This window comes from Ahaetulla prasina, chromosome 4, assembly GCF_028640845.1.
Source record: "Ahaetulla prasina isolate Xishuangbanna chromosome 4, ASM2864084v1, whole genome shotgun sequence".
Taxonomy (NCBI): domain Eukaryota; kingdom Metazoa; phylum Chordata; class Lepidosauria; order Squamata; family Colubridae; genus Ahaetulla; species Ahaetulla prasina.
This window is the reverse complement of record NC_080542.1, coordinates 86,648,202-86,663,293: the sequence shown is the minus strand read 5'-3', so window position 1 is coordinate 86,663,293 and position 15,092 is coordinate 86,648,202. Positions and strand designations below refer to the sequence as shown.

The 15,092-nt window shown below is 39.6% G+C and overlaps 1 protein-coding gene across 2 annotated transcripts in view; it reads right to left on the bottom strand.

Moving 5' to 3' along the window:
• Positions 1-15,092, bottom strand: part of ACAD11 (acyl-CoA dehydrogenase family member 11) — a 69,117-nt gene that overhangs the window by 41,413 nt on the left and 12,612 nt on the right. For both annotated transcript variants that reach the window (XM_058181009.1, XM_058181011.1), the window contains exons 2-6: positions 12,551-12,650; positions 11,845-11,970; positions 10,357-10,518; positions 9,686-9,853; positions 6,107-6,254 (exon numbers count right to left, since the gene is read on the bottom strand). In XM_058181009.1, the coding sequence (XP_058036992.1) occupies positions 6,107-6,254; positions 9,686-9,853; positions 10,357-10,518; positions 11,845-11,970; positions 12,551-12,650 (704 nt within the window). The remainder of the gene's footprint in view (positions 1-6,106; positions 6,255-9,685; positions 9,854-10,356; positions 10,519-11,844; positions 11,971-12,550; positions 12,651-15,092) is intronic.

Below are 15,092 nucleotides of genomic sequence, written 5' to 3'. Positions count from 1 at the left end.
CCAATAATTAAGAAAGATAAAAATTTGGATGAATGGCAGATTGGAATTAATAAATTTATATGGGAAGGAAAAAGCGAGAGTCAAAATGAAAATAATGCAAGATACACGGAAAGAGGAGGATTAAAATGCCTAATTTAAAATTGTATTATGAAGCAGTTGTTCTTTCGGTATTAAGTGATTGGTTTAATTTGACGGAGGAAAGGATTTTGAATATAGAAGGTTATGATTTATTATATGGTTGGCATGCATACTTATTGTATGATAAGAAAGTAGATAAAGCTTTTAAGAATCATGTGTTGAGAATTTCTCTTCTGCGTGTCTGGAAAAAATATTATTATAAGTTAAATTACAAAATTCCTATATGGGTATGTCCTAGGCACGCGGTAGAGAATATAAATATAGAACAGGAACAAGAAATGATTACTTATAAAGATCTTTTATACAATGAGAGGGGAAATTTACAACTAAAATCTTTGGATACATTAAAAGAAGAAGGGAGGAATTATACTTGGTTTCAATATGGACAGTTAAAGGCTAGATGGAAAGAAGATCAGAAAATTGGTATCATTCAAAATGAAGAAAATTTGGTTAAACAAATTAGAAATCAAACTCAGGGGCATATAAAGAGATTGTATACTGTGTTGATAGAAATAGATTCTGAAAGAGATTTAATAAAGGATTGTATGATAAAATGGGCACAGAATATTCAAGAACCAATAATGTTGGAAACATGGGAAAAAATTTGGGTTAGAAATGTTAAATTTACATAGCGCAGAATTTAAGGAAAATTTTTATAAGATGTTTTATAGATGGCATTTAGATCCTAAGAAATTATCATGTATGTATCCAGATATGCAAGCGAAATGTTGGAGATGTAATTGTGATGATGCTACATATTTTCATGTATGGTGGACTTGTAAGAAAATTAAGTCTTTCTGGATAAGAATCTGGTGGATTATGCAGAATGTTCTGAAGAAGAAGATAAAGTTCCTACCGCAATTTTTCCTTTTGGGAATAACAACGGACTGTACAGTGATTGAGACTAAGTTGATTTTGAACTTAATAACAGCAGCACGACTGTTGATTGGACAATATTGGAAGAAAAAAGAATTACCCACAATAGAAGAATGGATATTGAAAGTTTCCAATTTGGCTGAGATGGCTAAAATCTCAGCCTTCTTGAAAGACAGTACTCAAGAAAAATATTTAAATGAATGGAAGAACTGGATTGATTATATTCAAAATAGATATCAGATTAAGAAATTTCGGATTGCTTTTGAATGAAGGATGTTATTTTTGATTTTAATGGAAGAAGTCAGGTTATGTGGGAGAGAAAGATTATAATTGTGTTAGATTTTAAAAATTTAATGTATGACTGTTTTGTTTAAGGAACTATACCTTGTGTTTGCTCCGGGAAGTCCGGGGGGGGAGGGGGGTTTAGGAGGGAGGGGGGGAGGGGGAAAAAATTTAATTGTTGTAAAACTATTTTAATAAAAAAAAAAAAAAAAAAAAGATAGTTTCATCCAGGTACTGGGGAAGCTGCCGTGCCACCACACCCTCAACAACCTTCGCCACAAAACAAAGGTTGGAGACAGGACAATAGTTCGCCAAAACAGCTGGGTCCAGGGAGGGCTTCTTGAGGAGGGGCCTCACCACCGCCTCTTTCAGGGCGGTAGGAACAACACCCTCAGTCAAAGACGTGTTGACAATTCCCTGCAGCCAGCCTCGTGTAACCTCCTGTGTGGCCAGTACCAACCAGGAGGGACACAGGTCCAATAAACATGTGGTCGCATTCAGCCTTCCCAGTATCCTGTCCATGTCCTCGGGAGTCACAGTATCAAACTCATCCCAGATAATATCATCCAGACTTACCTCCGTCATCCCGTCTGAATCTACCCAATTTGAGTCCAAACCATCCCGAATCTGAGCAATTTTATCGTGCAGATATTGTCCAAAATCCTCAGCACGCCCTTGCAAGGGGTCATCCCACGCCTCCTGATGAAGGAGAGAGCGGATCACCCTAAACAGGGAGGCTGGGCGGTTATCTGCCGATGCAATAAGGGCGGAAACATAATCACATTTAGCCGCCCTTATCGCCACTAGATAGGTCTGAATATAAGACCTTACTAGTGTTCGGTTGGATTCCGAACGGCTGGCCCTCCATCCACTCTCTAGGCGTCTTTTCCGGCGTTTCATCTCCCTCAGCTCCTCAGAAAACCAAGGAGCCAGTTGAAATCGACACCGGGTCAGAGGCCGCAAAGGCATGATACGGTCCAAAGCCCCAGCCGCCGCCCTTTAGGCGGCGACTAGTTCTTCAACCGAGCTGTGGGCTAGATCCTCAGGAAGTGGCCTAAGCTCTGTCAGGAACCTCTCTGGGTCCATCAGGCACCTGGGACGGAACCAACGCATTGGCCCCGTCTCCCTGCGGTGTTGGATGGCGGTACAAAAGTCTAGTCGAAGGAGCGAATGGTCTGACCATGACAGGGGTTCAATAACTAATTCCCCTAATTCCAGATCATTCAGCCACTGTCCAGAGACAAAAATCAAGTCCAGTGTGTTTCCCCCGGTGTGAGTGGGGCCATTAACTAACTGGGTCAGGTCCATGGCCGTCATGGAAGCCATGAACTCCCGAGCTGCCACTAATGCTTCACCGGTCAACGGCAGGTTGAAATCTCCCATAACCATAAATCTGGGGGTATCAACCGCTATCCCGGCTATCACATCTAACAGCTCGGGCAGGGCTGCTGTCACGCAGCAAGGAGCCAGGTATGTAATCAGCAAGCCCACCTGCACCCTCTGATCCCACTTCACATAGAGCAGCGGTTCTCAACCTGTGGGTCGGGACCCCGTTGGGGGTCGAATGATGATTTGCCAGAGGTCGCCTAAGACCACCGAAATATGGGAAGTATACTTGCGAGTCGAAGAATCGCGCTCCAATGGTTGACTCCACAAGCCAGCTGCAGGCTCTTCAAATCGCTAGGCAAATTCAGCTTCAGGCACGATGAATTAAAAAAGAGAGAAATCTTTGCTCTGATGTCTCCCTCTCAAGCCAGCTGCAATCACTCCCAATCGCTAGCCTAATCTGGCTTCAGGCGCCATAAACGTAATAGGGGAGGAGTCTCCGCTTTAATGTCTCCGTCCTCAAAGCAATCACAAGCAGTTCAGATCGCTAGCCAATACGGCTTCAAGCGCGATAAATTCAAAAGAAAAATAATTTTATGGTTGGGGTCGCCACATCATGGGAAATTGTATTAAAGGGGTCGCCACATCGTGGGGAATTGTATTAAAGGGGTCACAGCACTATAAAGGTTGAGAACCACTGACATAGAGGGATTCACAACCGGTTATCTGTGGTACAGTGGCCTCCCTCGGATCCAGACTCTCCTTAATAATAACTGCCACCCCCCCACCCCTACCTTGGGCCCTCGGCTGATGAAATGCTCGGAAACCCGGTGGGCACATTTCCACAAGGGGCACCCCCCCTTCAGTGCTCAACCAGGTCTCCGAAATGCCCATTAGGTCCGCACCCTCCCCCCTATATAAGATCAAAAATCAGGGGGGCTTTATTCACCACGGACCTGGCATTATATAGCATCAGCCGAAGGTCCAGGCTCTGGGGATTCCAGCCACTCAGGGAACAAGAGAAGTCCGAGGGACCAGAGTGCGTGATCGTTCGCAAACAGCAAGCACGCACTCCCCGAACAAGATGTGGCCCCCCGCTTCCGCCATATCTGCCCCTCCCAATTACCGTGCCAATGGAACAGCCCCCATAGAATTTAGATCAAGCCTCCTCCTTCGCCTCCAAACCTACTGCAGCTATGCCGCGAGCCCTCGCAGGGGCTGGCCCTCTCCCCGACGGGTTTCCCCCAACACCCATCCTTACCCTCCCTCCCCTTAAAAACCCTTTGTTTAAAAAACCCTGAAGACTCTTCTTAGCCGCATGCCACCTCTCAGGATTCCAAAATCCGTCATCGAGGTAGGCCCTCAATAACGTGGAGAGCCACTTCTGCGAGAAGGGGGAATCTCGCAGACCAAGGAGTTCTGCTGCAGAGTACATATGTGATTTGAGGAATGGCAAGTGTTCTAATCCCGGCCAGTCCAGATGTTAAATCTCCGATTAGGAACAAAGTTAGATGACATTCAATCCAAGGCCCCAAGAGGAAAAAAGATGTCACCACCACCGCCAACGCCAATGCCGCCTCAAGAGCACCGCCGCCGCCAGAAGACGTCACCGCTGCCATCGCCGCAGCCGAAGCTACCACCCAGTTCAGCCATTCGGGCCTCCGGGGGTCCCCTCCATAAAGGAGAGGGGGGCTCCTTGGGACTCCTTGGGGCTCCCGGGGGGGACATCGTCCTCGCCGTTGCCGCCACCACTACCACAGGAATAGCACCACCATCACCAAAAACATCAGGGATATGACCACCGCCGCCAGACGTCACCGCCGCCACCACTGCTGTGGCGGCGGCCGCCGCAGTGGCCACACCACAGCGGCCACACACTCAAACCCCAAGAGGGTTCCTCCAGGGTTCCGTGAAACTCCGTGAACTCCGTCCGTGGGGAAGGGATACCACTGTCCCCGTCGCCACCACCGCCACCTCCTCTTCCACTACGAAAGTAATGCTGTCGTCGTCGCTGGGAACGCCGGGAGCGCCTCCCTTGCGGCCATCAAAAGGTCCCACCAACAGAGCCACGGCTTCCCCGACTTCCCTCGGCCTTGATTCTCGCCATACCTGCTCTCCCAGGCTGGCGAGATGTTCAGCTAATCGGGCAGGGGACCAAAAGGATTGAAATGGTCTCCCCCGTTCGGACTGGCCGAAAAAGAACCTCCATTCCCCTTCACTCTCATGGAAACAGCGCCATCTTGAGCATGCGCAGATGAATGTTTCCTTAAGAGAAATCTCTCATTCCACATTGTAGCCTTTTCTAAAGAAGTTGTATGTTTCAGTCAAATTATTCCACATAATTCATACAACTGCAGTGTGGAGAAACATATAAGAATACCCATTATACTGCCTTTACAACTCCCTTGTAAAAACATTCTTGCACTCTCACTTTATTTAAATATTATAAATTTCAACTGTCATCCTTTCTAATTAAACTAAGCTATTACATAATAAACTTTTAAAAAATATGATCCTGCAGATAGATGATTAATATATAGATGAGAGAAACAGAGAGAGAGGTGGGGCAGGGAACAAGACAAGACAAGCACACACAAACACAATTACTAGGTTTAGTGAAACTGAATTTCTTGCCTTCTGAATTGCAGGTTAGCCCAACTGTATTTCTATTATGTGATCGTTTTGGTTTCATTTGCTCCTTCTAATCATGACTGCAAGGAAAACCCTGTCTTCCAATTCAATAAATCTTTACAAAAAGACTGATACCTCTTCTAAAATAATAAATTCCTAAGTCAATTTCCCTAATCTAGCTCTCTTCAGGCATGCTTCTATTCATTAGTTGTGGGCCTAGCCTTTTTAGAAGAACTGGGGTTGAACCAAGTTCTGTCCTCAGTTATTTTGAGGGTTTGTGGAGAATCAAATGCAGGATCCAAAAACCAATAATCAAGACTCGCTGTATTGTTTATTTATTTTACAGTGTCCATTGGAGGAATTATATTCAGAAAATAATGGGAGGGACTCCTGCAGACAAAAGAAGGCATTTATACATTTTAGGGAAGAAAGAAAGAAATGATAAAGTCATGCATATACATAGGCAATAAATGACATAAACACAGATACTTGTAATTAGTTAATTTCAAGATACTTCTCCACTCCTACTGTTACTCTCCTTAAGAAAGAACTATTGTCTTAATAGAAAGAAATATATCAGTTACATTTTCACAGATATTTTTTATAAAGCTTCTTGAAAAGCAGGCACTTCAAGGTTGCTTTTTAAACAAAGTAATTAATACATATTCCTTCTGTGTTTCTATTTTACTAACACATTTTCACTTCTCCAAGAATTTGTTTTCCTCTCACCTAGAGCAGATGAATTATACCTGAGATAGAAAAATGGATCGTTGGAGTAAGAATAACCCCTCATTATGTTTTTTCACTTTTTTTTTTTTAAAGAAAATAGCTGAGTAGAAGAACAAGCACATACCTGCAATGCTGTTTACATTCTGTAAATTAAGCATTTTTATAGGTTTGAGGGCTCTGGGCCAAAAGCAAAAAGCAAGAGTATAAGCCAAGTCTGCCAGAGGATGGCCTAAAGTTGAAAGTTCCCAATCCAACACTGCTGCGACACGGGCCTAGAAACAGAGGCAGAAATAAAAACTTGACAAAATTGTTGAAAAATTTAATATGATTGCCCTATTTAGTGATTTAGCAATAGCACTTAGACTTATATACTGCTCCATAATGCTTTACAGCATTCTCTGAATGGTGAAATGTCAGAATATTCCCTCAACAATCTGAGTTTTCATTTTACCAACCTTCAAAGATGGAAGGCTTAGTCAGCCTTGAGCCAGTCAAGATTGAATTCCAGGTTGTGAGGCAGAGTTAGCCTGCAATACTGCAGTTCTAATCACTATGTCACCAAGGCTCCTGGTGATATGATTTCAGTGCATATTACGCATATGGAACCATAGGCTATGACTTTTGAGAATATTAATATGGATGCATACAACTCATTTGTTACTATGTGATTACTGCTAACCTAATTAGCCAACAAAATGGAAACAGTTACTTTTGCATTAGATCTGAATTTCAGAAGTTCAGGCTTCTTGCACCAAACAAACAGAGGGAGGTGAATCATGTACCATAGAGGAGGGGTTGGATGGCAATGCCACACCTATGATCTTACAGATTTTTACATCAATCTCCCGCATCCCATCACCCTGATACTGCTGAGTGAAAAATAACCATCTATGGTTATAACCAACTATGGTTAGCTTTCTCAGAACCAGTCCTTTACCAAACAATATATAAGGAATAAATTAAAGCACAGCACATGTGCAAATTTTCATTAGTTGAATTCTTTAGTAGCTAATTCTGATTATAGGAGTTCATGCATTTCTATACATGTGAAGCATCATTGATTTTGGAAGACAGTAGAAAAGATAGAAACTGAGGAATATATTCAAGATAGCTAAATAATTGCTCTCTGGAGCCAATATTGTGGAAGACCAAGGGTTGACTATAGATCCAAAGCACAATAATATATAGTACTATAAAATATCACCGCATTAGGATCAACTAGGAAACAAAGGGTTAAGGTTCCACTCCTCCAGATTTCTGTACTGGACTATTTATAACTGTTCATAACTGTTGTAGGAAGGGTAAGAATGATTCTTGTGTATTCCAAATATTCTTATCCTGCCATTTTTCTAAGCTCATCATATATTTTAGAGAAGGTCTGTGAATTCACACCTGACCATGAAAACAAAGATGTGTCCCAACAAACTATTTTCAACTGTAGGAAGAAGCTATATAGACATGTGACCTCCTCTTACTTTTTAATCAAAAGATGTAGTCCAGTGTTTTAATCATACTAATAAAATATTGTACCAGTAGTCCTTGACTTACAACAGTTCATTTAGTGACCGTTCAAAGTTACAACAGCACTGGAAAAAGTGATTTATGACTATTTTTCACACTTATGACCATTGTAATATCTCCATGATCACGTAATCAAAATTCAGATACTTAGCGACTGACTCATATTTATGATGATTGCATTGTCCCGGGGTCATATAATCACAATTTGTAACTTTCTGATATGCAAAGTGAATGGGGAAGCCAGATCCACTTAACAATCATTTTACTAATTTAGCAACTGCAGTGATTCATTTAACCACTGTGGCAGGAAAGTTCATAAAATAGGGCAAAACTCATTTAACATGCATCTCACTAAGCAACAGAAATTTTGAGCTCAATTGTGGCCATAACTCCCACAAGTCTTGTTTAGAAAACAGAGCTTATTTTCCTCATGTGAATGTAGAACGAAATGTAATGCACAGTAAACTCAAGCACATCATTCACTATGTGATGACACAGAAATGACAACTTTGTTAATAACAAATGAATGTGATACCAACCAACACAAAAAAGTGTTTAAAATAAAATTGGAGGAAAAAAAGCTTATAAGAAGGATATCCCAATCGTTTCTAATTTCTAATAGGAACATTTCATGTAGCTATTCTTCAAAAGTATGCAGGAAGGATAAAAGACTAATCCTGTTTTACAGAAGGGGACATTAGCACTTAGCATCACATACCAGGAAATGTTATGGTTTACTGCTATTGTCAAATTATTGGATTCATTTTATTTATTTTTACTGAGTCTGCGCTACATTTTTACAGTTGTTTTTAGCTTTTAACAACTGCAGACTAGGTCCAATAAATAACATTGTGATGATTACTTATGGAGCAGGCAAGTAAGGTTAGATCTAAAATCTTTTGGCCCTTTTAGCTATTTCAAAGTTAAAGATCAAATGTTAAGTTCTTGGAAACCAATTCTGACTTCACAATTATTTAGTACTAAATAAAGGGTAAGAATTAAAACCACAGGGGTAAATGCAATACATATTTCATTTTGCCTCTGGCATCATCGTTCAATCAACAGGATTTTATGTTTTTGACTCTGCTGGCCAAAAACGTACCACAGGGAGACTGAATGCAGCCTGTTTTCAGCCTTCACGGCCTCCTGCAGCATTCTGCAGGCCAAAAATGGGCCGGGGGGGATCGCACAATGTAATGAGTGGTTATATTGTAAGATGTATGATCTTACCATATCACCAACCTCTGGCATTTACTGTATTTGCTAAAGAAATTCATTATTCCTCATTGCTCCAGTGAGTTGTGAGAATGCAGCCCATGCACTTAAAACCTTCAAAAGGCTGAGTTAGAAGGATTAACTGAAGCCATTTTATTACTTCTCTTAAGGAAAGAAATGGGAGAGTGTTTTATAATTGAACAATATTTGAGAATGAAATGTAGCAGTTACTATCCCAAACACAAAATCCTCTTTGGAATTTTTAAAAGATTAGTTAGAAAATCCAGGTAAGCATTCCCTTCATCTTCGCCTGAAAATCTCTCCAAACAGCTCTGTAAGTCAAAGCATAATTAGTGCACTACAACTCAAAAATAATGGGAATCCCTGACTTACAACCATTTGTTTAGTGTCTGTTCATGCCCACCATGGCCATGGCCATGCCCACCCTCTGGCCACATCCACCTCAGCCTTCTGAGGTTAAATACAATCCCTGATGTGGCCCGCAATGAAATTGAGTTTGACACCCCTGCTATTTTAGTTCAGATATTGAGATATGACAAAATAAATACTCTTGATAATTTATTCTGCAGGTTTGCACAATCTGTTGCTTATGCAAGGTGAATTTAATGCACACTTCAAATACTCCCAATGTTGCCTAACTACATTCCCTGCTGTCTGAGGTGATGGAACATAACTCTGGCACTGAGAATGAATGAACAAACCATTAAGAGAAGAGGGGGAGGTCCAGAAAAGATTACTGTTTTAGGAAGCCTGTTTTTAGGAAAGAAGGAAGGAAGAGGGAGAAACTCGAAAAACTCCTGCCTTGATTTTGTTTAGTACAAAATGTAGTAGAGGGAAATTTTTACAGGCTTATAAGATACTATTAGTATATACTATAACAATAAAGGCTGACACAAAAAGAAATAGAAGTTACTTTGAAAATGCAGTCTGCATCATTTCAAGATACCTCTCTTGGATCAAAGATGATGTTATCTATCCTAAAGTCACCATGAATCAAAGTAATTTCATTATCAGCATCATCAGGTAAATTGTTCTTTAACCATTCGGATAATTCGGTCATAGCTGGAATTTGGATATGAGCAGCTGCCTGATATTGCCTCATCCAAGTTGATACCTAAAAACAAACCATAATCAAAATTAGTCTGAAGTTGGTAGTGAGTGAAAGAGACCTTGATTTTTGAGAAGAACTCTTGGAATATCACATTCACTACATTGTCTTTTAAACAATTTCGAATTATCTAAATTGTTATTATCGGTGCACTGCCATTTTTACATCTTCATCTCTGTTGGAATTAATTTCTGTTCCTCACTACAGCCTATATACAAACAAAAACTAATAATCACTTCCTTAGCATTTTACCTTTTGGGCTGTTTTTCCAAACTACTGTATTAATGTAATTATTGTGAGCAGTCAGTAAAATTTTTCAAAACATTGAACATCATTCAATATTTCATAACTCCTTAAATGCTAATAACTTTATTTAACACCACAAAGTTTAAAGCATCAAGATTTGCAATCTGTAAATAGCAAGAGTCTCTGTACTTTTCAATTACTTATTTTTCACTATGAAAATTGTAAGAGTAGAAAGAATGGGAAAGGGTTTATGAAACATTTACCTGCCTCTTACAGTAACCTGCTCCTCGTCCGTAGTCCTGGAGACCTAATGAACTAACTTTGAGGGAGTGCAGCTTTGCAAGAGTTTCTATTATTGCTATATATAAAGCCGATCTTTCTGCTGGGCTTACTTCAGGTAATGTAATATCTCGGAAGATACGACCCTGAGACATAATTGAAATCATAAGGAAATAAGAGAAAAAAATATAGCATTGAAATATAAAAGGAATCGGTTCCACCATCTTTGTCTAATTATTTGAAATACTAGAAATAAATTCAAACTCGCTGATCCACAAGGAGATTTTATTCCACTTAAAGAGGAGCAAAACTTTTCTTCCTTCCTTCCTTCCTTCCTTCCTTCCTTCCTTCCTTCCTTCCTTCCTTCCTTCCTTCCTTCCTTCCTTCCTTCCTTCCTTCCCTCTTCCTTCCCTCCCTCCCTCCTTCCTTCCTGATATTCATCTGCCTAACTAATCTTAGGCGGCTGGCAATGATACTCAATAAAACATACATAAATATAACCACGTTAATAATAATGTTATTACATTATAGATATAACAACAATATATTAAACACCTTATATATATAATTAATTAATTGCCAATTTATTAAATTTGTATGCTATCTGATTCCCAGCAATTCATTAGGTCCTCATATATCCCAACCACAACATCATACTCATTCTACATTTACATTTACAGGATTCACTTCCATCCTAGACCAATATCTGGGTGAGAAGGCAAATATTCATAGCCTTCCAAAACTCAGGGAGAATGTTGTTTCAAAGAAAGAGAAATGTCATGAAAAAGGTCCCACAAGGTAGCAAAATTTAGGGGAAGAAATCTATAATGCATCCAACCTATGCATCCTGACCTGATAGAGAGATGATAACCTTGAATGGTATCCAGAAAACCACTGGAAGTCACTTCAGCTGTCACAATAGCAGTATAATACAGGAAGAGATCTACCAGTTACTTCCCTTTGGCACTAAGAAGTTATTTTTGCAAATTATCCTTCCCCATTTTAGCCCTATACCATCACAAATATTCTTCTGGAGAGTCCCACAATCTTTGACAGCAAATCATTTTTATTGTAAAGTTTATTGACTTACTCACTCACTGACTGTGTACAGCCACTCATTTCAGCAAGTGATCTGGGTTGTGAATCAATTTAAAATAAGTTAAAAAAAATTCTATCATAAGAACAAAAATGAAAATACACAGCAACCAAGGAATATTTTCCCCTTAAATTCCCCAACACAAAAAAGGCCAAACATGTCTCACTTCTATGCCCTCTAGCCTGTAAATCATTGAGCCACATTCCATACCAGTGTTACCCTCTGATATGAAGAAAAATGATATCCTTAGCCACATTTGCCTATGTTAATTTAAGGACATCACTTCCTATAATGCTATAGTAACTGCAGGGATCTCTGGATTCTGGTCTAAAAATGTGAATAGTCAAGTCAATGTGGCTGCAAGAAGGACACTAACCTGAACATGTTGCATCATATAAAATTCTGTTCCGATCACTGAAACATCACTGCAGTATAAAAGAGGTTCAGGAACTGGAAACCCAGCTGCAAACAAAGCTTTCTGAATCCAATATTCTCTGTCAATCTGAATAGGATATTGTAGGACATACAAAAATACAGACATTAAGAACATGAACAGCATATGATCCATAGAAAGTCTGTTCATTGTATTCAGATTGATAGAATTGAAAAATTTAGTGAAGTACTTGATTCTTACACATTTCAGCAAATAATGATAGTGTAGCATTTCATAAGATAATAATTTCTATAAATACAATGGAACTTATATCCATTTTAAAACTCTAAAAATAATAGCAAATAGGTGTCCTACTTAGTAGAATATGAGCATCAACAGTGTACAGGGATAACTGCCCCAGCTGGGGTGCTTTAGGGACCCTGAATGCTTTTTCAGCTTCATTGTTCTTGAGTAAATAAATCAAAATTGATCCTAGAACTTATGATTTATAATTTAGAATGAAAATCATGCCAGAGGGAAGGGACATGGAGAGACAAAACTTTCAGCTGGAGTTTAAGAAAAATGTAGTTTTACAGTAGTTTTACTCACTACTGAATCATAGTACCTCCCTAGATGGCTTGCCAAACTGCCAAAGCATTCCCAAGACACACACAAAGAGCAATAATACTTAATTATAACAATTTAGTACCTTGTGTGCCTGAGGTAGGAGAGGGCCATGAGGTTTCTTTCTAAGCACATAGGCTTCAAGTCCTTTCTTCAAGTAAAAGGTGGGGTTTGATTGTCCAGAACTACAGGAACATAGTGAGATGTAACAGATAATAGTAATTATTACTAATGAGTAGATAAGAAGCTGTTACTTACATCGGTGACTCTTAAATTAGACTTTTCTAAGCCTCAAATAAGTTATTACCCCCATAAAAAAGACTTCAGATTCTCTTGATTTACAGAAAAGTTTCAGCAGGAGCACTCCCTCAACTCACAAACAATTACAAATTGTTCCACTACCCCAGGATATTCCTAAATTAACCTCAGTTTAAGAACTGCTGACTTCTACCATGAGTTCCTCACACTCATTACTGTTAAAACAGACCTCTGCATATTAATATGCATTCAGCAATAGACCTCTTCCTAGAATTATGCTTAAATCTCATTTTATTTCATTTGGACTATTTTCCAAATTGAAAGATCCACCACCCAGCCAGTAAAACAATGGTGAGGGAACAAAAGAGGAGTAGAGTTTCCTCAGTTTGCACCACAGAGAAAAAATAGTTTCAAAACAAAACTCCCACACTGTATAAGTTGTTTATTGTATCACTGTGCTGAAAGGTAAAGGTATTACCTCACGGATTAAAAAGAGATCAAACTTTCTGATTACATTAAATATGTCTTTCACATTTTCTTTCACCATCAGCTTCCTTTCTCTCCTCTCCATGTTTCTCCTTGCATCCACCACACATTGGCATCCTTCAGTCTCAAAACACTATGGTATGATGCTTTGGAAAGAGATCCTAAAACAGCATCTAGTGTGGCTAAAAAGGCCAATTCGAGAGTGGCAATCCCTTCCACACTGAGGGCAGATACATTCTGTCCCCTGCCCAGCCCCCAGATTTCGCTGGTTCCAGGACAGCCTCTTTGCCTCAGCCTGCCGAACAAATGTCTCTTCAAATTGGAGAAGGCCATGCTGCGTCTTTAGCCTCCAAGCTGAACGAACAGAGCTCAGGGTTTCCCAGTTGTTAATGTCCATTTCCAGGACCTTTACGTCCCTCTTGCAGATATCCTTATATCACAGCTGTGGTCTCCCTCTGAGGCGCTTTCCCTGCACTTATTCTCCATACAGGAGATCTTTCGGAATCCGACCATCAGCCAGTCTCTTAACATTTTTGTGAATCACCAAATACACCAAACATAAGAAAAATAATTATTTTTTGTTTTCAACTAAACCTGTATGTCTAATCAACAGCAGTCATATGTATTCTCATGGCTCTATGATATTAAAACACTTTTATGGCTGATTTAATGTTTCCTTGGCGACTGCCTATGCCAAACCTCTTGTCCACTTGAGATATATTAATATTATCTATTATTAATTATTATCTTGAAAGGATCCCTGAAAGGATTAGAGCATATACAGAGGTCCCTAACTTGACCTTTGATTCCCTGCTGAAACTGAACTCCATTATAACCTAATGTGCCATCTGCAGAGATAAAGCTTCTAGGCGAATTGCCAAGTAGCTAAAGTAACTTCTTGTGAAATGTAAAATGTGGATTCTGCTTGTTTGCTGTAACTTAAAATATGTATTCCCAGCAGCCTAATGAGAGATAGCATTCCCTAACAAAGCTCTGAGTTATATGCCAGAAAATGTATTTATTTCCTCTTCTAAGGTCCATTGTTTTCAGAGTGCTGAGAAAAATCATGAGATTTTCATGGTATGAAATAATGTTTCTATAGCAATGACGATCTATGCAAGCTGTGTGAACCATAAGAAGTTTGGAAAACTTTTTTTTTTGCAAGCGCTTGCTTTTCTCTCTGTCTGCTCTGTTAAGCTGAGAGACTAAAAAGGGTTGCCCGGTTTTGCTTTCTGCAGAAAAATAAAAACTGATTATCAATAGTCTCGTGTTCCGAATTTCATTGGACTTATCAGATTCCGAGCTGCATTCAGCTTTCTGCAACCTTGCAATCTATAATAAAGTAAATTATTCTTTATTATCTGAGTTTAGGGACAAGAAATCTTGCCAAAGTTCAGTTTGAACTTTAGTAATCTCTTCCAAATTTTAACCTGAGCCCACACCAACCCACATAATTGTTTAACTTTCTTATCATATTACCAGTGTTTACCAGTTATTCAATGCAAGAATATCTAATACATCTATCAATTTTATGCAAGAGAAATATGAATCAGCATTGAAAAATGGCCGTTTACAGGGTAAAGGGTAAGAGCCTCCATTACAGTGGTGCAGTGGTTAGAATGTAGTACTGCAAGCTACTTCTGCTGAAACTGTTTGGCAATTTGACTCAGCCGTCCATCCTTCTGAGGTTGTAAAATGACGACTCAGATTGTTGGGGGCAAAATGCTGACTCTGTAAACCGCTTAGAGAAGACTGAGAAGCACTGTGATGTGGCATATAAGTCTAAGTGCTAGTGCTAGTGCTAAATGCAATTTTAGACAACATCAACAAACATAATTTCAAAATCATGGGAAGTAATAATTTACCTATATTAAAGCATTATA